Source organism: Scyliorhinus torazame, chromosome 21, assembly GCF_047496885.1.
Source record: "Scyliorhinus torazame isolate Kashiwa2021f chromosome 21, sScyTor2.1, whole genome shotgun sequence".
Taxonomy (NCBI): Eukaryota; Metazoa; Chordata; class Chondrichthyes; order Carcharhiniformes; family Scyliorhinidae; genus Scyliorhinus; species Scyliorhinus torazame.
The window spans coordinates 61902006-61926873 of record NC_092727.1 but is presented as its reverse complement, the minus strand read 5'-3'; the positions used below and the strand labels follow the sequence as shown (position 1 = coordinate 61926873).

Here is a 24868-nt window from a genome sequence, read left to right as displayed (position 1 = left end):
CTTGTCACAAGCTATTTATCTTCTGCCCCACATCCTGACTACTACTAGTGGGCCTGTACATAACTCCCATCAGGGTCTTTTTAACTTTGCGATTCCTCAACTCTACCCACAGAGATTCTATGCCTTCTGATCCTATATCGCTCCTTTCTATCGATGTAATTTAATTCTTTACTAACAATGCACCCCCGCCGCCTATGCCTGTCCTTTCGATAGGACACATATCCTTGGATATTTCGATCCCAGCCCTGAACCCCTTGCACCCACGTCTCTGTGATGCCCACAACATCAGACAGGTATTATGGGCCAGGGTTGAGAGAACACCAAAGTATATCATGGAGTTCACCTGACCCACAACTTTTAATAGATTTTGGTTATGAGGAGCACAAGGGCCCACTTTCCAGGTGTTATGCAACAGAGATCTTGGGCATCATTCTCCGACCCCCCGCCGGGTCGGAGAATCGCCGGGGGCTGGCGTGAATCCCGCCCCCGCTGGTTGCCGAAGTCTCCGGCACCGGAGATTCGGCGGGGGCGGGAATCGCGCCGCGCCAGTTGGCGGGCCCCCCCCCGCTCGATTCTCCAGCCCGAATGGGCCGAAGTCCCACCGATAAATTGCCTGTCCCGCCGGCGTGGATTAAACCACCTTTTGAACAGCGGGACAAGGCGGCGTGGGCGGGCTCCGGGATCCTGGGGGGGTCGCGGGGCGATCTGGCCCCGGGGGGCGCCCCCACGGTGGCCTGGCCCGCGATCGGGGCCCACCGATCCACGGCCTGTGCCGTGGGGGCACTCTTTCCCTTCCGCCTCCGCCACGGTCTCCACCATGGCGGAGGCGGAAGAGACTCCCTCCACTGCGCATGCGTGGGAAACTGTCAGCGGCCGCTGACGCTCTCGCGCATGCGCCGCCCGGGGATGTCATTTCCGCGCCAGCTGGCGGGGCAACAAAGGCCGTTTCCGCCAGCTGGCGGGGCGGAAATTCCTCCGGCGCCGGCCTAGCCCCTCAATGTTGGGGCTCGGCCCCCAAAGATGCGGAGCATTCCGCACCTTTGGGGCGGCCCGATGCCCGTCTGATTGGCGCCGTTTTGGGCGCCAGTCGGCGGACATCACGCCGTTTCGGGAGAATTTCGCCCCTTAAGTATTTTAAAAAAAAACAATGTTTATTCTATGAATCCGGATAACATTTTATAAACACACAGTAAACATCTTATCAAATCCCAACACATATACCCAACCAAAGATACAGTACTCTATAGGTAACCTTTAGTAACTTTCCTAACAACATGTGTAAGCCAAACACCCTTTTTTCCTACCAAACAATAGGTTTGCATTCCTTACAGAAACAGGTATTACTGTGAAGTTATCACGTGGCCTGGAGACATTCTTTAGCATGCAGAGAGAGCAAAACACACCTTCTTGGTTTGAATGCAGCTCCCCAACTGAAAACGAAACCAAAAAAAACTCAAAGCCACAAAGCCGCTTCCAGCTCAAAACAAAAATAAAAAGCAGAGCCAGAGCCCAGCGCCACCCACACATTGACATCACTGCAGCCATTTGAGAAGACAAACATTTCTTAACGTGACATTCCCATGAAACAGGCCAATTTCAATATTCGCAACAAGCTCATTTACCTTGTTCCGTACACTACGCGCATTTAGGTACAACACCCTCAGTCCTGCATGGACCACCTCCCTTCTCACACTTGTCACCTTTTTTGCTCTGCCTGAGGGTAATGTTGTTCGCTTATTTTGGTTCTCTATTTCCCATTCAGATATTACACCTGCTGAGCTAACATTCTGGTTCCCACCCCCCTTCCATACTAGTTCAAATCCTCCCGAGTGACTAGCAAATCTCCCAGCCAGGATATCGGTGCCCCTCCAGTTTAGATGCAACCCGTCCTTCTTGTTCATACCTGCCCTGGAAGAGATCCCAATTCTCCAGAAATCCGAAACCCTCCCTGCTACAGTTTAGCCACGTGTTTAGTTGCACTATCCTCCTATTTCTAGCTTCACTGGCACGTGGCACAGGGAGTAATCCTGAGATTACAACCAATCCTGAGATTACAACCCTAGAGGTCCTGCTTTTAGCTTGCTGCCTAACTCCCTGAACTCCTTGTGCAGGACTTCATCACTCTTCCTGCCTATGTCGTTAGTACCTATGTGTACTACGACCTCGGACTGTTCCCCCTGCTCCTTCAGGATGACCTGTTTTCGTTCAAAGACATCCTAGACCCTGGCACCAGGGAGGCAACATACCATCCTGGAATCTCTTTCACGTCCACAGAAGTGCCTATCTGTGCCCCTTACTATAGAGTCCCCTATAACTATCATACTCCTGCACTTTGCCCTCCCCTGCTGAGCAACAGAGTCAGTTGTGGTGCCAGTGTTCTGGCTGCTGTTGTTTTCCCCTGATAGGCTACCCCCCCTCCAACGGAATCCAAAACGGTATACCTGTTAGGGAGGGATTCCTGCACTGCCACAGGGGATTCCTGAACTGACTGCCTGCCCTTTCTAGCGGTCACCCATCTATCTGCCTGCATCTTGGGTGTGACCACGTGCCTATAACTCCTATCTATGACGCTTTCCGCCACCTGCATGCTCCTAAGTGCATCCAACTGCTGCTCCAGCCGAACCACGCGGTCTGTATGGAGCTGCCATTGATTACACTTCCTGCAGACGTTGTCGACTGGAATGTTGGCAGCGTCAAGGATCTGCCGCATCTCACAGTCAGAGCACTGCACCCCACTGAGTGACATTTAAGCACTAGTTAGTTAATTCAAAATAAATACTTGAATTGTTATTAGATTAAGTTACAATTAACTGTATGGCCCTGACACTAGAATTTTACTGTAAAATTAAATGCTAAATACTAATCTCTGTCATCAGGTTTAGTTACTCCTCTACCTAGTTAATTAATTAATTTTAATTAGGTTTTTTTTCAAATTTAATAGATTCCCGCTTTACTGGATGCTCTCTGGATCTCTCCCTGCAGATTACCAGTTACAAAGCCAGAAGAAAGAAATCAAAACTCAAGGGAAAAGCACCTCCTCTCACTCTGCACCAAATTACCACACTGCTCCAAATTACCAACTTTCAATCCCCACTCTCGCTGCCTCACTCAGGCTGTCTCGAACTTCACGTGTACAAACCTGACTGAATGTGCGCCATTGCCTCACTCTTATATAGAACCCACCTAAACTGAGATGATTCACACTAGTTAAGCTTCAAACAGAAGAATGCAATTTACACTTTTGCCACTATTCAGGCTTCAGGTGATTGACAGATAACTACCATTCAGCAATTAGGGTGGGGGCAGCTCCAGCCAACTAGACACTAAACTAGACAATCAATCTGGTATCAATGTACATTCTTGGATAGTTTATTCTTGAAAATATTTACATTCCTGGCTTTGAATTTAAGAAAGTTTCACTTGATAATCTACACTGCTGAGACATTGGGACCTTGACAGCGCCGCAAATGGAGATTTCTGGACAGGCCTGGGGCTGGATTCTCCATTAGGTGATGCCTAAATCGCGAAACGCGATGGGCCGGATAATCGACTCCGAGGACGAAATCAAGGCTGACACCGGTTTCACGTCGAATCGACATTCTCCGGCCCCCAAAAACGACAAAATCGCGGCCCGAAAGTAAAGTATGCATCCCATTACCAGTCCTGACGACTGATTCTCCAGGGCCTCAGCGATTCAGCGCCTCGGATGGGCTCATTTCCCGACAGTGTGTTTCTAATGTGGTGTTAAAAATCATGAAGCTGGCGTGCTGGCTAAGGCGGCTGAGAGAGGAGGTAGGAGGTGGCGTGGGGGGACTACGGGCTCCCGGCTCAGACTCCAGGCGTGCTTTCTGCGGGGGCCCTGCCAGGGCTGGGGAAGGGGGGGTCGGTCGGCTGAGCAGCCGGGGAGCCCTCAACAGCACATCAGCGGGTCTGGTCCATGGAATGGAGGATGATGACAGCCCGCTCTGCGATGAGCTCCGTGCTCCACATTGTATGACAATGACTCATGCCCACAGTAGTACCTTCCACCTGGGTGATCCCTGCATGCGAACTGATCAGTCCATCACACGATCCTGTCGAATAGCTGGGGAGTGGGTGCGGATGACAGCGGCGGGAGGGGGGTGCAGTTACACGGTGCACCCACAGGGCCTCACCCGTCCCCACCCCTCAATCCCAGTGGCCAGCACTGACCGCCCCACACCCACACCCATCAGCCAGCACAGAGGCAGGTTTGAATGGTGTGAATATGTGTTTATTGTGAACAAATATACACAGTCTGTGCCCCAGCCCATATAACTAAGCTGTGCCCAGCACCCGTGCCAACTTAACTAGTGTCTAAATTTCTGGTCTTATGGGCCCTACCACTACGCCTTTGTGGTTCCCCAGACAGTATAGCAGCAGTGGAGGTGGCCTGCTGTGACTCCTGCCCTGCGACGAGGTTTCCCGTTGGCGCAGGTGTCCTGGGGCGGCCTGGCTGCTCCTCAGGTGACCCGGGTGGCGTGGTGCCGTCCTGTTCTGCCCGCTGCCCATCAGATTTGACAGGGACAGGAGGGGGAGGAGGGTCCAAGGTGCTGTGGTATTCCGGCACCTCCCCTGCGGGGTCACGGGCATGGGCCCCATCACCTCCTCCTCCCTCGGGGTGCCCGATGGCCCCCGGGGCTTTTCCATGGGACAGGGGTGCGAACGGGGCCATCCCCCGAGGCTCCTCGCCACCTGGCACTGCCAGTCCTGGAGGCCCGCTCTGGTATCATAAGAACTAGGAGCAGGAGTAGGCCATATGGCCCCTCGAGCCTGCTCCGCCATTCAATGAGATCATGGCTGATCTTTTGTGGACTCAGCTCCACTTTCCGGCCTAAACACCATCACCCTTAATCCCTTTATCTTCAAAAAACTATCTATCTTTATCTTAAAAACATTTCATGAAGGAGCCTCAACTGCTTCACTGGGCAAGGAATTCCATAGATTCACAACTCTTTGGGTGAAGAAGTTCCTCCTAAACTCAGTCCTAAATCTACTTCCCCTAATTTTGAGGCTATGCCCCCGAGTTCTGCTTTCACCCGCCAGTGGAAACAACCTGCCCGTATCTATCCTATCTATTCCCTTCATAATTTTATATGTTTCTATAAGATCCCCCCATATCCTTCTAAATTCCAACGAGTACAGTCCCAACCTCTCCTCATAATCCAACCCCTTCAGCTCTGGGATTAACCTAGTGAATCTTCTCTGCACATCCTCCAGTGCCAGTACGTTCATTCTCAAGTAAGGAGACCAAAACTGAACAGAATACTCCAGGTGTGGCCTCACTAACACCTCATACGATTGCAGCATAACCTCCCTAGTCTTAAACTCCATCCCTCTAGCAATGAAGGACAAAATTCCATTTGCCTTCTTAATCATCTGTTGCACCTATAAACCACCTTTTTGCAACTCATGCACGAGCACACCCAGGTCTCTCTGCACAGCAGCATGTTTTAATATTTTATCATTTAAATAATAATCCCTTTTGCTGTTATTCCTACCAAAATGGATAACCTCACATTTGTCAACATTGTATTCCATCTGCCAGACCCTAGCCTATTCACCTAACCTCTCCAAATCCCTCTGCAGACTTCCAGTATCCTCTGCACTTCTTGCTTTACCACTCATCTTAGTGTCGTCTGCAAACTTGGACACATTGCCCTTGGTCCCCAACTCCAAATCCTCTTTGTAAATTGTGAACAATTGTGGGCCCAACACTGATCCCTGAGGGACACCACTAGCTAGAGTGCCAACCAGAGAACACCCATTAATCCCCACTCTTTGCTTTCTATTAATTAACCAATCCTCTATCCATGCTACTACTTTACCCTTAATGCCATGCATCTTTATCTTATGCAGCAACCTTTTGTGTGGCACCTTGTCAAAGGTTTTCTGGAAATCCAGATATACACATCCATTGGCTCACCGTTATCTACCGCTCTGGTAATGTCCTCAAAAAATTCCACTAAATTAGTTAGGCACGACCTGCCCTTTATGAACCCATGCTGCGTCTGCCCAATGGAACAATTTCCATCCAGATGCCTCGCTATTTCTTCCTTGATGATAGATTCCAACATCTTCCCTACTACCAAAGTTAAGCTCACTGGCCTATAATTACCCGCTTTCTGCCTACCTCCTTTTTTAAACAGTAGTGTCACGTTTGCTAATTTCCAATCTGCCGGGACCACCCCAGAGTCTAGTAAATTATCACTAGTGCATTTGCAATTTCCCTAGCCATCTCTTTTAGTACTCTGGGATGCATTCCATCAGGGCCTGGAGACTTGTCTACCTTTAGCCCCATTAGCTTGCCCATCACTACCTCCTTAGTGATAACAATCATCTCAAGGTCCTCACCTGTCATAGCCTCATTTCTATCAGTCACTGGCATGTTATTTGTGTCTTCCACTGTGAAGACCGACCCAAAAAGCTTGTTCAGTTCATCGGCTATTTCCTCATCTCCCATTATTAAATCTCCCTTCTCATCCTCTAAAGGACCATTATTTACCTTAGCCACTCTTCTTTGTTTTGTATATTTGTAGAAACCTTTACTATCTGTTTTTATGTTCTGAGCTAATTTACTCTCATAATCTATCTTACCTCTTCTTGATAGCTTTTTTTGTAGCTTTCTGTTGCCCCCTAAAGATTTCCCAGTCCTCTAGTCTCCCACTAATCTTTGCCACTTTGTATGCTTTTTCCTTCAATTTGATACTCTCCCTTATTTCCTTAGATATCCACGGTCGATTTTTGTTGGTATAAACCTTTGCTGAGCACTGTGAAAAATCGCTTGGAAGGTTCCACAACTGTTTCACCATAAAGTCTTTACTCCCAGTCTACCTTAGCGAGCTCTTCTCTCATCCCATTGTAATCTCCTTTGTTTAAGCACAAAACACTCGTGTTTGATTTTACCTTCTCACCCTCCATCTGTATTTTAGATTCCACCATATTATGGTCGCTCCTTCTGAGAGGATCTCTAACTAAGAGTTCATTAATCAATCCTGTCTCATTACACAGAACCAGATCTAGGATTGCTTGTTCCCTTGTAGGTTCCATTACATACTGTTCTAGGAAACTATCGCGGATACATTCTATAAACTCCTACTCAAGGCTGTCTTGACCGACCTGGTTAAACCAATCGACATGTAGATTAAAATCCCCCATGATAGCTGCTGTACCATTTCTTCATGTATCAGTTATTTATTTGTTTATCCCCCCACCCCCCCACCGTAATGTTACTATTTGGTGGCCTAGAGGCTACTCCTCTCAGTGACTTTTTTGCCTTACTATTCCTGATTTCCACCCAAATGGATTCAACCTTATCCAAATAGCACCGATGTCATCCCTTACTATTGCCCGGGTGGCATCCTTAAATAACAGAGCTACACCACCTTCCTTACCATCCACTCTGTCCTTCCGAATAATTTGATACCCGTGGATATTTAACTCCCAGTCGTGACCATCCTTTAACCATGTTTCAGTAATGGCCACTAAATTATAGTCATTCACGATGATTTGCGCCATCAACTCATTTACCTTATTCCGAATACTACGAGCATTCAGGTAAAGTACACTTATGTTGGCTTTTATACCTCTGTTTTGAATCTTAACACCTCGATCAGTAACCTCTCCCAAGTTATATTTCCTCTTAACTTTTTTCCTAATTTTCCTTGTCTTTGAACCCATATCTTCATGTAACACCCTGCCGCTTCACTTACCATTAATGTTTTCACTTCCCGTTTTATTCCTTTGAGTATTACTGGGCTTATTCACTTAGCTCCCCTCAGTCACTGTACCTTGTACTGTCGCCCTTTTTGATTTTTGACTATGGCTCCTCTGCCTTACACTTTCCCCCTTACAGCCTTTTGTTTCTGTCCCTGTTTTACTACCTTCCGGCTTCCTGCATTGGTTCCCATCCTCCTGCCACATTAGTTTTAACCCTCCCCAACAGCTCTAGCAAACACCCCACCTAGGACATCGGTTCCAGTCCTGCCCAGGTGCAGACCGTCCGGTTTGTACTAGTCCCGCCTCCCCCAGAACCGGTTCCAATGCCCCAGGAATTTGAATCCCTCCCTCTTGCACCATCTCTCGAGCCATGCATTCATCCTATCTATCCTGACATTCCTACTCTGACTAGCTCGTGGCACAGGTAGCAATCCTGAGATTACTACCTTTGAGGTCCTATTTTTTAGTTTAACTCCTAACTCCCTGAATTCAGCTTGTAGGACCTCGTCCCGTTTTTTTACCTATATCGTTGGTGCCTATGTGCACCACGACAGCTGGCTGTTCACCCTCCCCCCCTCAGAATGTCCTGCAGCCGCTCCGAGACATCCTTGACCCTTGCACCAGGGAGGCAACATACCATCCTGGAGTCTCAATTGCGTCCGCAGAACCACCTGTCTATTCCCCTTACGATTGAGTCCCCTATCACAATAGCCCTGCCATTCTTCTTCCTGCCCTGCTGCACAGCAGAGCCAGCCATGGTGCCATGAACCTGGCAGCTGCTGCCTTCCCCTGGTGAGCCATCTCCCTCAACAGTATCCAAAGTGGTATATCTGTTTTGCAGGGAGATGACCGCAGGGGACACCTGCACTGCCTTCCCACTCTTGCTCTGTCTTTTGGTCACCCATTTTCTATCTCCCTCAGTAACTTTCACCTGCGGTGTGACCAACTCGTTAAACGTGCTATCCACGACATCCTCAGCATCCAGAGCCGTCAGGCGGTCTAACAGGAGCTGTAACTGGACACACTTCTTGCACGTGAAAGAGCCAGGGACAGTGGACGTGTCCCTGAGCTCCCACATCACACACGAGGAGCATGACACGGGTCTGGGATCTCCTGCCATGTCTTAAACCTTCGGTTAACTTCAACAACTACAATTCCCCCCAAAAAACAAAGAATAAATAAATAAATATACCAATGAAAAGAAAAAGAAAACAGAAAAACTACTTACCAGTCACTTACCAAGGATAAAAAGCACCTCCTCCCCCCAAGCTTTGAATTCCCACCTAGCTTCAAATTCCCAAACTCACTCTTTGCTGTCTCACTCTGGCTGTGTCTTCTCTGGCTCACTGGGAGAACTCACTGGGAGTGAGTTACAAGTTGCTCTTTTAAATTGGCCTGAGTTGACTCCCCTCCCCCACCTGCTTTTAGATCAAAGTAGATTAAGGTGACTGACACTTAGCTGCCAACCAGTTATGTGAGTGGGTGGAGCAGCCCTTGTTAACCTACACTGCACAATTGTAGATTAATTATTTTAATTTTTTTTTAAATCGACAAGGGTCTGAATGTTAGAGGCCATGGAGCACAGGGAGTGGCCCATCTCCATCTGGGACTGCAACACTTCACTCCTGACTGTGCCATCACCCTGAGGGTCTGTGCCACATCAGCCAGTGAGTGGGCCGCGGCCCTCTGGGTCTGTGCCACAGCAGCCAGTGAGTGGGCCACCTCCCTCTGGGACTGGATCACCTCCCTCTGTGTCTGCGCCACGCCAGCCTGCACCTGGGCAATGAGCCGATGCTGTCAGCAATGGCCTGCTGTGACTGGGCCACGCTGAAGAGTGCCGCTGCCAACTCCAGTTGGCTCTGGCACATGGTTGCCTGTGAGAAGGCAGCCCTGTCCTGGGCCACGGCCCCCGCCTGCACAGAATACCCCAGGCCTTGCACACGCTGACCCATGTCCTACACCGTCGCCCCCATTGTCTCCACCGCTGGCGCCACCCGTGTGGTTTCCGCCTGGGTGGCACGCATGACCGGCACCACCTGTGCTTCTGCACACAGATGGACTCCTCCACCTGCCCCTGCAGGTGCTGGAAGCCGGCCCGTCATCTCCTCCTCTAGTCCCTGGGTCTCTGACTGCATCTCCACTATGGGTGGGACTGGATGTTCCAGGAGCCCGGGACCCGTCTGGGCGGCAGCTGGTTCCTGGGGCCAGACTGCTCTCCGGCCATCCGGTCCCTTGGCCGCTCCTACCTCCATCTGCTGTCCGGAATGACTGTGTGGTGCGCACCAGATTGTGTCCCAGGAGCCTCTTCACTAATTTGCCCAAGAGGGTGATAGTCTCTGAGATGGTGGAGGATGTTGGAGACAGCAGTGACGGAAAGTCAGTGTCCTCCTCTGACCCGAACCCAGGGGTCTTCTGGGTCCCGGGCAGAGGGCTGGTGTTCTAGCTGCTCTCCCCAATGGTGCATTGCCTTCTGGGGGGCACCGTCTCTGGCACTGGCTGGTAAGACACAAGACGGCATGTATGGTTAGACAGCCGGACGGTGGTGAGGCGCGAGGTTGAGGTGAGGGATGGCGGGATGTGGTCAGGGCTGAGGTGAGGTGTGAGGGGGGGCATACATGTGTCATGAGGATCCGCAACTTGGCAGGGGATCTCACTCCGTCGCAGGCTGCCGACCTCCGCGTCAGCGACCTCCCTCTCCTCCGGGCCGCCGGAGGTTGGACTGGCTTTGGATTGAAGATACTGTAGATTAAATAGTTTCAAAGAACAAAGAACAATTCAGCAGAGGAATAGGCCATTCGGCCCTCCAAGCCTGTACCGATCATGATACCAACCTTGGCCAAAACCCTCAGCACTTCCTTGTGCTGTATCCCTCAATACCCATCCTATCCATGTACTGGTCAAGATGACTTTTGAACGCCGTTAATGTATCTGCTGCCACAACCTCCCCTGGCAACATGTTCCAGGCATTCACCACTCTGCGTAAAAACACCTGCCTCACGGACCTTAAACCTTTGCCCCCTGGTGACTGACCCCTCCAACCTGGGAAAGAGTGCCTGCCCATCCATTCTATCCATGCCCATCATAACCCTGTAGGACTCTATTACGTCACCTTTCAACCTCCGTCTTTCTAATGAAAATAGTCTGAGTCTATTCAGCCTCTCTGCATCGTTAACACCCTCCATCCTGGTAAACAATTTGGGGAATTGCACTGACCTGAACATCCGGGGCGGGATTCTCCGAAATGGAGGCAGAGTGTCCGCGCCGTTGAGGTTCACGACGGCGCGAAACGGCCCCTATCCCGACTGATTCAGGGCCCGATAATGGGCTAGGAGCGGCGCCGCGTCATTTACACGCGCCAGGCCGCATAACTGCCGTCACCCGCGCATGCGTCGCCTCTTCCCGGTGGCCAGGGTCACACTGCGGTTATTGCCCATTGAGAAGCACCACAGACATGATCTTCATTGTGTGGCAAATTTAAGAAAAATGCAACCAGCAGCCCCAACTGCTAAGCATGGCCTTACTGACCTCTGTCAACTTTGAACTATCACCCTCAAATTTGGCTGCTCTCAGACAAAGAACAAAGAAAAGTACAGCACAGGAACAGGCCCTTCGGCCCTCCAAGCCTGCACCGACCATGCTGCCCGTCTAAACTAAAATCTTCTACACTTCTGGGGTCCGTATCCCTCTATTCACATCCTATTCATGTATTTGTCAAGACACTCCTTAAAAGTCACTGTCGTATCTGCTTCCACCACCTCCCCCGGCAGCGAGTTCCAGGTTCCCGCCACCCTCTGTGTAAAAAAACTTGCCTCGTACATCTCCTCTAAACCTCGCACCCTAAACTTATACCCCCATAGTAATTGACTCTTCCACCCTGGGAAGAAGCTTCTGACTATCCACTCTGTCCATGTCCCCCATAATCTTGTAAACTTCTATCAGGTCGCCCCTCAACCTCCGTCGTTCCTGTGAGAACAAACCAAGTTTCCCCAACCTCTCCTCATAGCTCATGCCCTCCATACCAGGCAACATCCTGGTAAATCTCCTCTTCTGCACCCTCTCCAAAGCCTCCACATCCTTCTGATAGTGTGGCAGCCAGAATTGAACACTATATTCCAAATGCGGCGTAACTAAGGTTCTATAAAGCTGCAACATGACTGCCAATTTTTAAACTCAAAGACCATCCTCTGCTTACTCCATGATGAGATGCAAGCCATGATCCTCACCGACAGAAATAGCACAGAACCTGTCTCAGTGAATGAAGGCTAGGGCCAAAAAAGGCCATGCCATTATATCAACACTCTTCTCCATTTTCCTTACTGCAATACTGCACCTCACTTCAAGCAAATTATCCCCAGGAGCAGAGATAATCTACAGATCAGACAGGTAGCAGGGATAATCCTGGAAACTATAGGCCGGTGAGCCTCACCTCGGTACCTTATTGGAGAGAATTCTCAGGGACAGAATTTATACCCATTTGGAAACAAATGGACTCCAGCGTAAGACAGTGTGGTTTTGTGGACATAATCACTCACTTGATCAAGTTTTTTGAGGAGGTGACAAAGATGATTGATGAGGGGAGGGCAGTGGATGTTGTTTACATGGACTTCAGTAAAGCCTTTGACAAGGTGCCTCATGGCAGACTGGTACAAAAGATGAAGTCACACGGGATCAGAGGTGAGGTGGTAAGATGGATACGAAACTGGCTCTGTCACAGAAGGCAGAGGGTAGCAGTAGAAGGGTGTTATTCTGAATGGGAAGTTGTGACCAGTGTGTTCCACAGGGATCTGTGCTGGGACCTCTGTTGTTTGTAGTATACATAAACGATTTGGAGGAAAATGTAGCTGGTCTGATGACACCCAAGGTTGGTGGAGGGCAGATAGTGTTGAGGATTATCGCAGGATACACCAGGGCACAGATAGGTTGGAGACTTGGGCAGAGAAATGGCAAATGGAGTTTAATCCAGACAAATATGAGGTGATGCATTTTGGTAGGTCTAACATAGAAGGGAAATACACCGTAAATGGCAACAAAGAACAAAGAAATGTACAGCACAGGAACAGGCCCTTCGGCCCTCCAAGCCCGTGCCGACCATGCTGCCCGACTAAACTACTTTCTTCTACATTTCCTGGGTCCGTATCCCTCTATTCCCATCCTATTCATGTATTTGTCAAGATGCCCCTTAAATGTCACTATCATCCCTGCTTCCACCACCTCCTCCGGCAGCGAGTTCCAGGCACCCACTACCCTGTGTGTGTAAAAAACTTGCCTCGTACATCTCCTCTAAACTTTGCCCCTCGCACCTTAAACCTAAGCCCGCTAGTAATTGACCCCTCTACCCTGGGAAAAGTCTCTGACTATCCACTCTGTCTATGCCCCTCATAATTTTGTAGACCTATGTCAGGCCGACCCTCAACCTCCTTCGTTCCAGTGAGAACAAGTCGAGTTTATTCAACCTCTCCTCATAACTAATGCCCTCAATACCAGGCAACATTCTGGTAAATCTCTTCTGCACCCTCTCTAAAGCCTCCACATCCTTCTGGTAGTGTGGCGACCAGAATTGAACACTATACTCCAAGTGTGGCCTAACTAAGGTTCTATACAGCTGCAATCGCTGTCAATAGCTTGAAAACTTCGATCAGATCACCCGATAACCTTCTAAATTCGAGCGAAAACAGGTCTAATTTGAGTAATATCTTTTTGTAACTCATCCCCTGTAATCCAGGTATCATTTTTGTAAACCTATATTGCACTCCCTCCCAGGCCAAAATATCCTTCCTCGGGTGTGCTGCCCAGAACTGTTCAGAGTACTCCAAGTGGGGCCTAACCAGGGTATGTATAGCTGCAGCATAACCCCTGTGTCTATTGTAGTAGATATCTCACCTTGATACCAGATGGCTCCTTTGATTGCCATCCTATGTAGAGGGTGTATCATTGCATTCCACAAGACAGTGGGTTGATGAGGGCCAGTTTCTTCATTTACCTGACTGTCATAACCAACACTGTAATGAAAAAGGGTCAAGTCATCAGACATACAATTCTGAACATAGAAGTAATTTCCTACTTCAAAATAACCTAGTAAACAAGAGTTGTCATATGAGGAACGGTTGAGGACTCTGGGTCGTTGGAGTTTAGAAGGATGAGGGGGGGTCTTATTGAAACTTACAGGATACTGCGATGCTTGGATAGAGTGGACGTGGAGAGGATGTTTCCACTTGTAGGAAGAACTAGAAGTAGAGGACATAATCTCAGACTAAAGGGACGATCCCTTAAAACAGAGATGAGGTGGAATTTCTTTAGCCAGAGGATGGTGAATCTGTGGAACTCTTGGCCGCAGAAGGCTGTGGAGGCCAAATCACTGAGTCTCTTTAAGACAGAGATAGAAAGGTTCTTGATTAATAAGGGGATCAGGGGTTATGGGGAGAAGGCAGGAGAATGGGGATGAGAAAAATATCAGCTATTATTGAATGGTGGAGCAGACTCAATGGGCCGAGTGGCCTAATTCTGCTCCTATGTCTTAAGGTCTTATGATGGTGGGTGTGTCTAGAACCAGGGGTCCACAGTCAGAGGATTCAGGGTAAACCATTTTGGACAGAGATGAGGAGACATTTCTTCACCCAAAGAGTGGTGAGCCTGTGGAATTCATTACCACAGGAAGTAGTTGATGCTAAAACATTGAATATATTCAAGAAGTGGCTAGATATAGCACTTGGGGCGAATGGGATCAAAGGTTATGGGGAGAAAGCAGGATTAGGCTATTGAGTTGGATGATCAGCCATGATCGTGATAAATGGCGGGACAGGCTCGAAGGGCCAAAAGGCCTCCTCCTGCTCCTTCCTTCTATGAATCTATGTTTCCCCTCTTCACTTTTCTTTTTTTTAAATATATTTATTAAAGTTTTTAACACAATTTTTCTCCCTTACAAACAATAACCGCGCACCCCCCCCCCCCCGTAACAAAAAAAAGAGATGAGAAATCGCGCGGAGCAAGATATATACATGGCAAAATAGTATATTTACATAGCTTTGTGCACTGGCTCTCTCCCGTACGTGCCAGTTTCCCCGACTCTTCATGTTATCTCTTGCTCTTCCACCCCCCCCCCCAGGCAGTTCCCCCTCCCCCCCCCCCCACCCTCCCCCACAGGTTGTTGCTGCTGCTGACCGACCCTCCTCTAATGCTCCGCGAGATAGTCTAGGAATGGTTGCCACCGCCTGTAGAACCCCTGCGCAGACCCTCTCAAGGCGAACTTAATCCTCTCCAACTTTATGAACCCAGCCATATCATTTATCCAGGCCTCCAGGTTGGGAGGCTTCGCCTCCTTCCACATTAGCAAGATCCTTCGCCGGGCAACTAGGGATGCAAAGGCCAGAATGCCGGCCTCTTTCGCCTCCTGCACTCCCGGTTCGTCCACTACTCCGAATATTGCTAGCCCCCAGCTTGGCTTGACCTGGACTTTCACCACCTGAGATATTGCTCCTGCCACTCCTCTCCAGAACCCCTCCAGTGCCGGGCATGACCTAAACATATGGACATGGTTGGCCAGGCTCCCTGGGCACCTTCCACATCTGTCCTCTACCCCAAAGAACCTGCTCAACCTCGTCCCCGTCAGGTGAGCTCTGTGAACCACCTTAAATTGTATCAGGCTGAGCCTGGCACACGAGGAGGAGGAATTAACCCTACCTAGGGCATCCGCCCACAGACCTTCCTCGATCTCCTCCCCTAGCTCCTCCTCCCATTTACCCTTCAACTCTTCTACCAGTGCTTCCCCTTCTTTCATCTACTGGTGTATTTCTGACACCTTGCCTTCCCCGACCCATGTGCCCGAGATTACTCTGTCTTGAATTTCTTGTGCCGGGAGCAACGGGAATTCCCTCACCTGTCGCCTTACAAAAGCCCTCACCTGCATATATCTAAAGGCATTTCCCAGGGGTAACTCAAAACTTCTCCACCAGTGCCCCTAGGCTCGCAAACGTTCCATCAATGAACAGGTCCCCCATTCTTCTGATCTCCGCCCGATGCCAGCTCTGGAACCCCCCGTCCATCTTTCCCGCGACAAACCGATGGTTACCCCGGATCGGGGACCACACCAATGCTCCCATTGCACCCCGGTGCCGTCTCCACTGGCCCCAGATCCTTAGCGTTGCCGCCACCACCGGGTTCGTGGTATACTTTGTCGGCAAGAGCGGCAGCGGTGCCGTCACCAACGCCCCCAGACTCGTTCCTTTGCTGGACGCCATCTCCATCCTCTTCCATGCCGCCCCCTCTCCCTCCATAACCCACTTGCGGATCATCGACACATTTGCTGCCCAGCAGTAGCTCCCCAGGTTTGGCAGCGCCAACCCTCCTCGGTCCCTACTGCGTTCCAGGAACCCTCTCCTTACCCCGGGGGTCTTATTCGCCCACACAAACCCCATAATACTCCTGCCTACTCTCTTAAAAAAGGCCTTAGTGATCACGATGGGAAGGCACTGAAACACAAACAAAAACCTCGGAAGGACCACCATTTTGACCGATTGCACTCTACCCGCCAGCGAGAGCGGTAGCATGTCCCATCTTTTAAAATCCTCCCCCATTTGCTCCAAACTCGTCAGATTCAGTTTATGTAGGGCCCCTCAACTCCTGGCTATCTGGATCCCCAGATACCGAAAGCTCCCCTCCGCCCTCCTCAGCGGTAGGTCCCCTATCCCTCTTTCTTGGTCCCCCACCTGTAATACAAAGAGCTCACTCTTCCCTACATTGAGCTTATAGCCCGAAAACTCCCCAAACTCCCTTAGAGTCTGCATGACCTCAACCATCCCCTCCATTGGATCTGCCACGTACAGCAACAGGTCATCCGCATATAGCGACACCCGATGCTCTTCTCCCCCTCGGACCACCCCCCTCCATTTATTAGACTCCCTCAATGACATGGCCAATGGTTCGATCGCCAATGTGAACAACAGGGGGGACAGGGGGCACCCCTGCCTCGTCCCTCAGTACAGCCAAAAGTACTCCGACCTCCGCCTATTTGTCACTACACTCGCCACCGGGGCTCTGTAAAGGAGCTTAACCCAACTGATAAACCCTACCCCGAACCCAAACCTACGCAGCACCTCCCAGAGTTACTCCCACTCTACTCGGTCAAAGGCCTTCTCCGCGTCCATAGCTGCCACTATCTCCGCTTCTCCCTCCACCGATGGCATCATTATCACGTTTAAGAGCCGCCGCACATTGGTGTTTAGCTGCCTACCCTTTACAAATCCCGCCTGGTCCTCGTGGATTACCCCCGGGACACAGTCCTCGATCCTCGTGGCCAGCACTTTTGCCAGCAACTTTGCATCCACATTAAGGAGCAAGATCGGCCTGTACGATCCACATTGCAGTGGGTCCTTGTCTCGCTTTAGGATCAAAGAAATTGTCGCTTCCGACATTGTCGGAGGTAGGGTCCCCTCCTCTCTTGCCTCATTAAAGGTCCTCACTAGTAGCGGGGCCAACAGGTCGACGTACTTCCTGTAGAACTCCACCGGGAACCCATCCGGTCCCGGGGCCTTCCCCGCCTGCATGCTCCCCAAACCCTTGCTCAGCTCCTCCAACCCAATTGGTGCCCCCAGACCAGCCACTTCTTGCTCCTCCACCCTCGGGAATCTCAGCTGGTCTAGGAATCATCTCATACCCTCTTCCCCCGTTGGGGGCTGGGATCTGTACAGCTCTTCATAGAAGGCCTTAAATACCTCGTTTATTTTCGTCGCACTCCGAACCGTGGCTCCCCTTCCATCTTTGACTCCCCCTATTTCCCTCGCTGCCATCCTTTTACAGAGCTGGTGTGCCAGCATCCGACTAGCCTTTTCCCCATACTCATAGGTCGCCCCCTGCGCTTTCCTCCACTGTGTCTCCGCCTTCCCTGTGGTCAACAGGTCAAACTCCGTCTGGAGCCGTCGTCTTTCCCCAAGTAATCTTTCCTCCGGGGCCTCTGCGTATCTCCTGTCCATTCTCAAAATCTCCCCCACTAACCTCTCCCTTTCCATGCCCTCTGTCTTCTCCCTGTGAGCCCTAATGGAGATTAGCTCTCCCCTGACCACCGCCTTCAACGCCTCCCATACCACCCCTACCCGCACCTCCCCGTTGTCGTTGGCCTCCAAGTACCTTTCGATACACCCCCTCACCTTCCCACCCACCACCTCGTCCGCCAGCAGTCCCACATCCAGCCGCCACAGCGGGCGTTGGTCCCTCTCCTCCTCCAGCTCCAGTTCCACCCAGTGCGGGGCATGGTCCGAAACGGCTATGGCCGAATACTCCGTCCCCTCCACCCTCGGGATGAGCGCCCTGCCCAGAACAAAAAAATCTATCCGGGAGTAGGCTTTGTGTACATGGGAAAAGAAAGAAAATTCCCTGGCCTGCGGCCTTGCAAACCGCCATGGGTCCGCTACCCCCATCTGATCCATAAACCCCCTAAGTAACTTGGCCGCCGCCGGCCTCTTTCCAGTCCTTGATTTGGAGCGGTCCGGTGCTGGGTCCAACACTGTTTTGAAGTCCCCTCCCATTATCAGGCCTCCTTTCTCCAGGTCCGGAATGCGCCCCAACATGCGCTTCATGAATCCTGCATCATCCCAGTTCGGGGCGTACACGTTTACCAACAGCACCCACGTCCCCTGCAGCCTACCGCTCACCATTACATATCGCCCTCCATTGTCCACCTCAATAGTCTTGGCCTCAAATGACACCCGCTTTCCCACTAATATTGCCACCCCTCTATTCTTCGCACCCAGTCCCGAGTGGAATATCTGTCCTACCCATCCCTTTCTTAACCTGACCTGGTCCGCCACCTTCAAGTGAGTCTCTTGGAGCATGACCACGTCCGCCTTCAGTCCCTTTAAGTGCGCGAACACTCGAGCCCTCTTCACCGGCCCATTCAGCCCCCTCACGTTCCACGTTATCAGCCGGATTGGAGGGGCTCTCTCCCGCCCCCCTGCCGACTAGCCATCTCCTTTTCTGGGCCAGTCCCGTGTCCACGCCTCTCTCACCCTCCAGTCCCCCAAACGGGGGACCCCCGACCCGACCACCTCTTCTATGTCCCATTCCCTTTCGGCAGCAGCAACCCTTGCCCCCCACCCCCCTTCCCTCCCCCCCGCTAGACCCCTGTCTAGCTTTTTTGCTCCCCCCATGTCACTCCCGTAAGTCAGCTGACACCTGCTGACCCCGGCTACCCCCGCTATCCCATTGACCTCCCCGTGTGGGAGTTCCCCCTCCCACCTTTCTTCCCGCACGCGGGAAAAACCAAACCCTGCGCTTTCCAAAGCCCGCTCCGCCCCCTCTGGCGCAGCTCCTGTCGCGGCCTTGTCTCTCTCCCCCAGCCCATGTAACAATTCCTGCGCGTGATTTTGTGATTGACCCCCTATATACAACAACCATCACACATCAAACCTCAAATATCCCCCCCACCCTCACAAACCCTCAGTTAGAGTCCAACTTTTCGGTTTGTATAAATGTCCACGCCTCTTCAGGCGTTTCAAAGTAGTAGTGTTGGCCCTTGTATGTGACCCACAGTCGCGCCGGCTGTAGCATTCCGAATTTCACTTCTTTCCGGTGCAACGACGCTTTGGCCCGGTTGAAACCCGCTCTCCGCTTTGCAACCTCCGTGCTCCAGTCCGGGTATATTCGGATCTCTGCATTGTCCCACTTATTGCTCCGCTCCTTCTTGGCCCATTTAGGACCCACTCTCTGTCCGTGAACCGGTGGAACCTCACCATCATCGCTCTTGGCGGCTCATTTGCCCGGGGCCTCCTCGCCAGCACCCGGTGTGCCCCGTCCAACTCCAGCGGCCTCGAAGGGGCCTCCTTGCCTATCATTGCCCCGAGCATCGTGCTCGTGTATGCCCCGGCATCGACCCCCTCAGCTCCTTCAGGGAGACCCAGGATCCGCAGATTCTTTCTCCTCGACCTGTTCTCCAGGTCTTCGAGTCTTCCCGCCCACCTCCTGTGTAGCGCCTCGTTCTGCTCCACTCTCACCACCAGGCCCGAGATCCCGTCCTCGTTCTGACCAACTCTTTTTTGTACCTCCTGGATCTGAACCTCGTGGGCCTTCTGGGTGATCCCTAGTCCTTTGATTGCCGAAAGCATAGGCGCCAGCATTTCCTTATGCATCTCCTCGCAATGCTCCTCGAAGCAGTGCCTAATAAACTCCTGCAGCTCCACTTTGTCTCTGGCCGCCGCCATTCTATCTTTCTTCCCCGGTCCTTCCCGCTGCTCCAGCAGCTCACCTTTGTCTCTGGCCGCCGCCATTCTATCTTTCTTCCCCGGTCCTTCCCGCTGCTCCAGTTCCTGCAGCTCACCTTTGTCTCTGGCCGCCGCCATTTTGTCTTTTTTCCCCGTTTTTTCCCGTTGCTTCAGTGCCACTTTTGTGGCCGTTACGCTTCGAGTCCGTTTCATACAAGTTGGAGGGGGACCTCCCTCTTACCTTCCCCACGGGTTAGCTTCAAAAAAAGTTCCGTTGGGACTCTTCTAGCGAGCCCGAAAGTCCGTGGTAGTGGGAGCTGCCGAATCGTGCGGCTCAGCTCCGCATTGCCGCACCCGGAAGTCCCCTCTTCACTTTTCTAATCTCCAATTAACAAATATAATCCTAACCGATTTAGTCTCTCCTCATATGACAGTCCCGTCATAGAACATACAGTGCAGAAGGAGGCCATTCGGCCCATCGGGTCTGCACCAATCCACTTAAGCCCTCACTTTAACCCTATCCCCCTAACCCAATAACCCCTCCTAACCTTTTTGGACACCAAGGGCAATTTAGCGTGGCCAATCCACCTAACCTTGGACTGTGGGAGGAAACCGGAGCACCCGGAGGAAACCCACGCAGACACGGGGAGAAGGTGCAGACTCCACACAGGCAGTGACCCAGCAGGGAATCAAACCTGGGACCCTGGCGCTGTGAAGCCACAGTGCTAACACTATGCTACCGTGCTGCCATCCTTGGTATCAACCTGGCAAACCTTCACTGCACTCCCTCCATTGCAAGAACATCCTTCCTCAGATAAAAACACCAAAACTGTTCACAATACTCCAGGTGTGGCTTCACCAATGCCCTATACAATTGTAGTAAAGCATCCCTATTCCTATACTCAAATCTCTCAGTATGAAGGCCAACATACCATTAGCCTTCTTTACTGCCTGCTGTACCTGCGTGCTTAATTTCAATAACTGATGCACGAGGACACCAAGGTCTTGCTGTATATCCATCTCTCTCAATTTACACCCATTCAAATAATAATCTACCTTTCTATTTGTGCTACCAAAATGGATAGCCTCACATTTACCCACATTATACTGCATCTGCCATGCATATGCCCACTCATTCAGCCTGTCCAAATCCAGCTGAAGCATCTCTGTATCTTCCCCCGCGGTTCACCCACCCACCCAACTTTATACCATCTGCAAACTTGGAAGTACGACATATAGTTCCCTCGTCCAAATCATCGATATATAATTTGAACAGTTGTGGTCCTAGCTCAGTCACTGCCTGCCTATCGGAAAAAGACCCATTTATTCCAACCTTTTTCTTTCTGTCTGCTAACCAGCTTTCTATCCATCTCAAGACACTACCCTTAATCCCATGTGCTTCAACTTTACATAGTAACCTGCTATGTAAGACCTTGCTGAAAGCCTTCTGAAAGTCTAAATAAACCACATCCGTCGGGTCTCCCTGGTCAACTCTACTCGTTACATCTTCAATCAATTCCAGTATATTTGTCAAGCATGATTTCCCTTTAATAAAACCAAGCTGACTTTGTCTGATTCTGCCATTGCTTTCCAAGTGTTGTGCTATGAAATCCTTAATAATTGACTCCAGCAACGTCCCTACTACTGACGTTAGGCTCACTGGACTATAGATCCCTGTTTTCTCTCTACCTCCCTTTTTGAATAAATCTAATCGGTAGGAATCATTCCAGAGTTTGGAAAATGACCGCCAATGGATCTACTATTTCAAGGGCTACTTCCTTAAGTACTCTGGGATGAGTATGTGGGGCAGCACAGTGGGTAGCACTGTGGCTTCACAGCGCCAGGGTCCCAGGTTCGATTCCTCACTGAGTCCCTCACTGTGCGGAATCTGCACGGTCTCCCTGTGTCTGCTCCGGTTTCCTCCCACAGTCCAAACATGTGCGGGTTAGGTGGAATGGCCATGCTAAATTGCCCCTAGTGCCCAAAAAGGATAGGAGGGGTTATTGGGTTAGGGGAATAGGTGGAAGTGAGGGCTTAAGTGGGTCGGTGCAGACTTGATGGGCGGAATGGCCTCCTTCTGCACTGTATGTTCTATGAAGATTATTAGGCCCCGGAGATTTATCCGCATTCAATACCATTAATTTCCCTAAAACTATTTCTCTGCTAATTCTAATTTCCTTCAGCTCCTCACTGAAACTTGTGTTCCTCAGAATTTCCGGTACATTATTCATGTCTTCTTCATGATGACAGAAGCAAAATATGAATTTAGTTCCTCAGCCATTTCTTTGTTCCATTATGAATTCCCCCATTTCTGACTGTAAGGGGCCTACATTTGTTTTTATCAATCTTTTTATGTTTACGTACCTATAGACACTTTTACAGTCAGATTTCATGCTACCCGCCAACTTACTTTCATATTTTTATTCCTTTCGTTTTTAAAAAATATTTTGTATTCTCCTTTTTCACATTTTCTCCCAAATCTACACCCAACAATAAACAATAATCAGTAACGAATGTAATGTCAATCCCCCTATCAATAACAACGATCCCATTCTCCCACCAAATCACAGACATTAGCCCGCATGGTCACATAAACAAATGACAAAAAGGAATCAGGAATCACCCATAGTCACCATGAACACATACAGTCCCTCTACCCCCAACCCTCCCAACCCCCCGAATGTTCGATGTGATCCAATTCTCGAAAGTGCAGAATGAATAATGCCCAGCAATTGTAGAACCCTTCCATCCTTCCCCTCAGTTCAAATTTGACCTTTTCAAGCGTCAAGAATTCCAGCAGGTCTCCCCGCCACGCCAGGGCACAGAGTGGAGAGGTTGATCTCCACCCTAACAGGATTCGCCTTCGGGCGATCAATGAGGCGAAGGCTACAACATCTGCCTCCGCACCCGTTTCCAACCCGGCTGGTCTGACACCCCGAATATGGCCTCCCCACGGCCCGGGTCCAGTTTCACGCGCACCATAACAGTTGGAAAGCAAAGAGGGACTTCAGAGAAAGGCAGACCACCGTTCCAGTAGCGGCGATGTGCTGAGCAGACGCACAGCAGATGGATCTCCTCCCAAACGAACTCAATTTATCAGGAATTTCAGCTTAAAAGGCCCACTAAACCCGTCGAAAGGCATAAACCTGTAAATAATAATAAATCGAGGGGACAGCGAGATGCAAGGAGCAGCAGCAAAGGAATAGGGCAGGAGCTGTGGGCGCGCAGGCAGGCGGCCCCACGAGACAGGACGGAGGTTCAGGCGAACCAGGAACGAGAGAAGCTGGCGAATGAAACAGTGCAACAGGAACAGGACGTGGCGACCCCCCCACCCCCTCCCGCACAGGGCGACGGAGGGAGAAGCGTGCAGAAAAGGGAGCTAAACATCATAAAGGAAGCGATCAGGACGGAAATCCACACGATGATGAAGGAGGTGATGTCGGAGGCAGAGACGACAGACAAAGTACAGCGAACCATCGAAGGCCTGGGAAGGAAGGTGGAGGTGCAGGAAAAAACAATCCTGGAGTTGGAGAAGGCCGCCTCGGACCAGAGTGACAGGATCGTAGCTCTGGAAACTGAGGTGAGAAGGTTGGTGACGACCCAGGGGAACCTAAGAGGGAAGGTGGAGGACCAGGAAAACCGGTCCAGGCAGCAGAACGTCAGAATAGTGGGTCTGCCAGAGGGGATAGAAGGCAGAGACCAATGCTGGGCAAGCTAGTAAGGAGGGAGGGAGGGCTTTGCAAACCCCCCAGAAATGGACAGGGCACACAGGTTGCTTTGACCCAGGCCCAAAGCCAGGCATCAGCCCAGAGCGAATATCAAGAAGCTACGCCGGTTCCAGGACCAGGAAAAAATCTTAAGGTGGGCCCGTCAGACAAAATCGTGCACATGAGAAGGGAAGAACACAATTGTGTACCAAGACATTGGGGCGGACCTGGCAAAAAAGAGGGCCGAGTTCAACAAAGCAATATCAGCCCTCTACAAAAGTGGGGTGTGATTTGGGATGTTATTCCCGGCCAGACTCTGGGTAACATTCAAGGGAAAGGAACTGTACTTTAACACCCCAGCGGAGGCTGACAAGTTTGTTAAATCGAACAAATTGGGGGAGGAACAACTGCAACAACAATGAAAGCTGCAGGGGTGTAAAAAAAGAATCGGAGCAAAACGCGGAGGACAGACCGCAAACAGAGACAATAATATCACAAACATAGAACATAGAAAATACAGCACAGAACAGGTTCTTCGGCCCACGATGTTGTGCCGAACTTTTGTCCTAGATTAAAAACAAATTAATCTACACCCCATCATTTTACCGTAATCCATGTACCTATCCAATAGCCGCTTGAAGGCCCCTAATGTTTCCGACTCAACTACTTCCACAGGCAGTGCATTTCATGCCCCTACTACTCTCTGGATAAAGAACCTACCTCTGACATCCCCCCTATATCTTCCACCATTCACCTTAAATTTATGTCCCCTTGTAATGGTTTGTTCCACCCAGGGAAAAAGTCTCCGACCGTCTACTCTATCTATTCCCCTGATCATCTTATAAACCTCTATCAAGTCGCCCCTCATCCTTCTCCGTTCTAATGAGAAAATGCCTAGCACCCTCAACCTTTCCTCGTAAGACCTACTCTCCATTCCAGGCAACATCCTGGTAAATCTCCTCTGCACCTTTTCCAAAGCTTCCACATCCTTTCTAAAATGAGGCGACCAGAACTGCACACCGTACTTCAAATGTGGCCTTACCAAGGTTTTGTACAGCTGCATCATCACCTCACGGCTCTTAAATTTAATCCCTCTGCTACTGAACGCTAGCACAGCATAGGCCTTCTTCACAGCTCTATCCACTTGAGTGGCAACTTTCAAAGATCTATGAACATAGACCCCAAGATCTCTCTGCTCCTCCACATTGCCAAGAACCCTACCGTTAACCCTGTATT

At 50.6% G+C, this 24868-nt stretch overlaps 1 protein-coding gene across 2 annotated transcripts in view; it reads right to left on the bottom strand.

Annotated features, from left to right (window-relative positions):
* The window catches only part of siae (sialic acid acetylesterase), a 187218-nt gene that overhangs the window by 23888 nt on the left and 138462 nt on the right, over nucleotides 1-24868 (bottom strand). For both annotated transcript variants that reach the window (XR_011937457.1, XM_072486869.1), the window contains exon 6: nucleotides 13618-13736. Coding sequence is in view for 1 of the 2 variants with exons in the window: in XM_072486869.1 (XP_072342970.1) it covers nucleotides 13618-13736 (119 nt within the window). In the remaining variant the exon portion in view is untranslated. The remainder of the gene's footprint in view (nucleotides 1-13617; nucleotides 13737-24868) is intronic.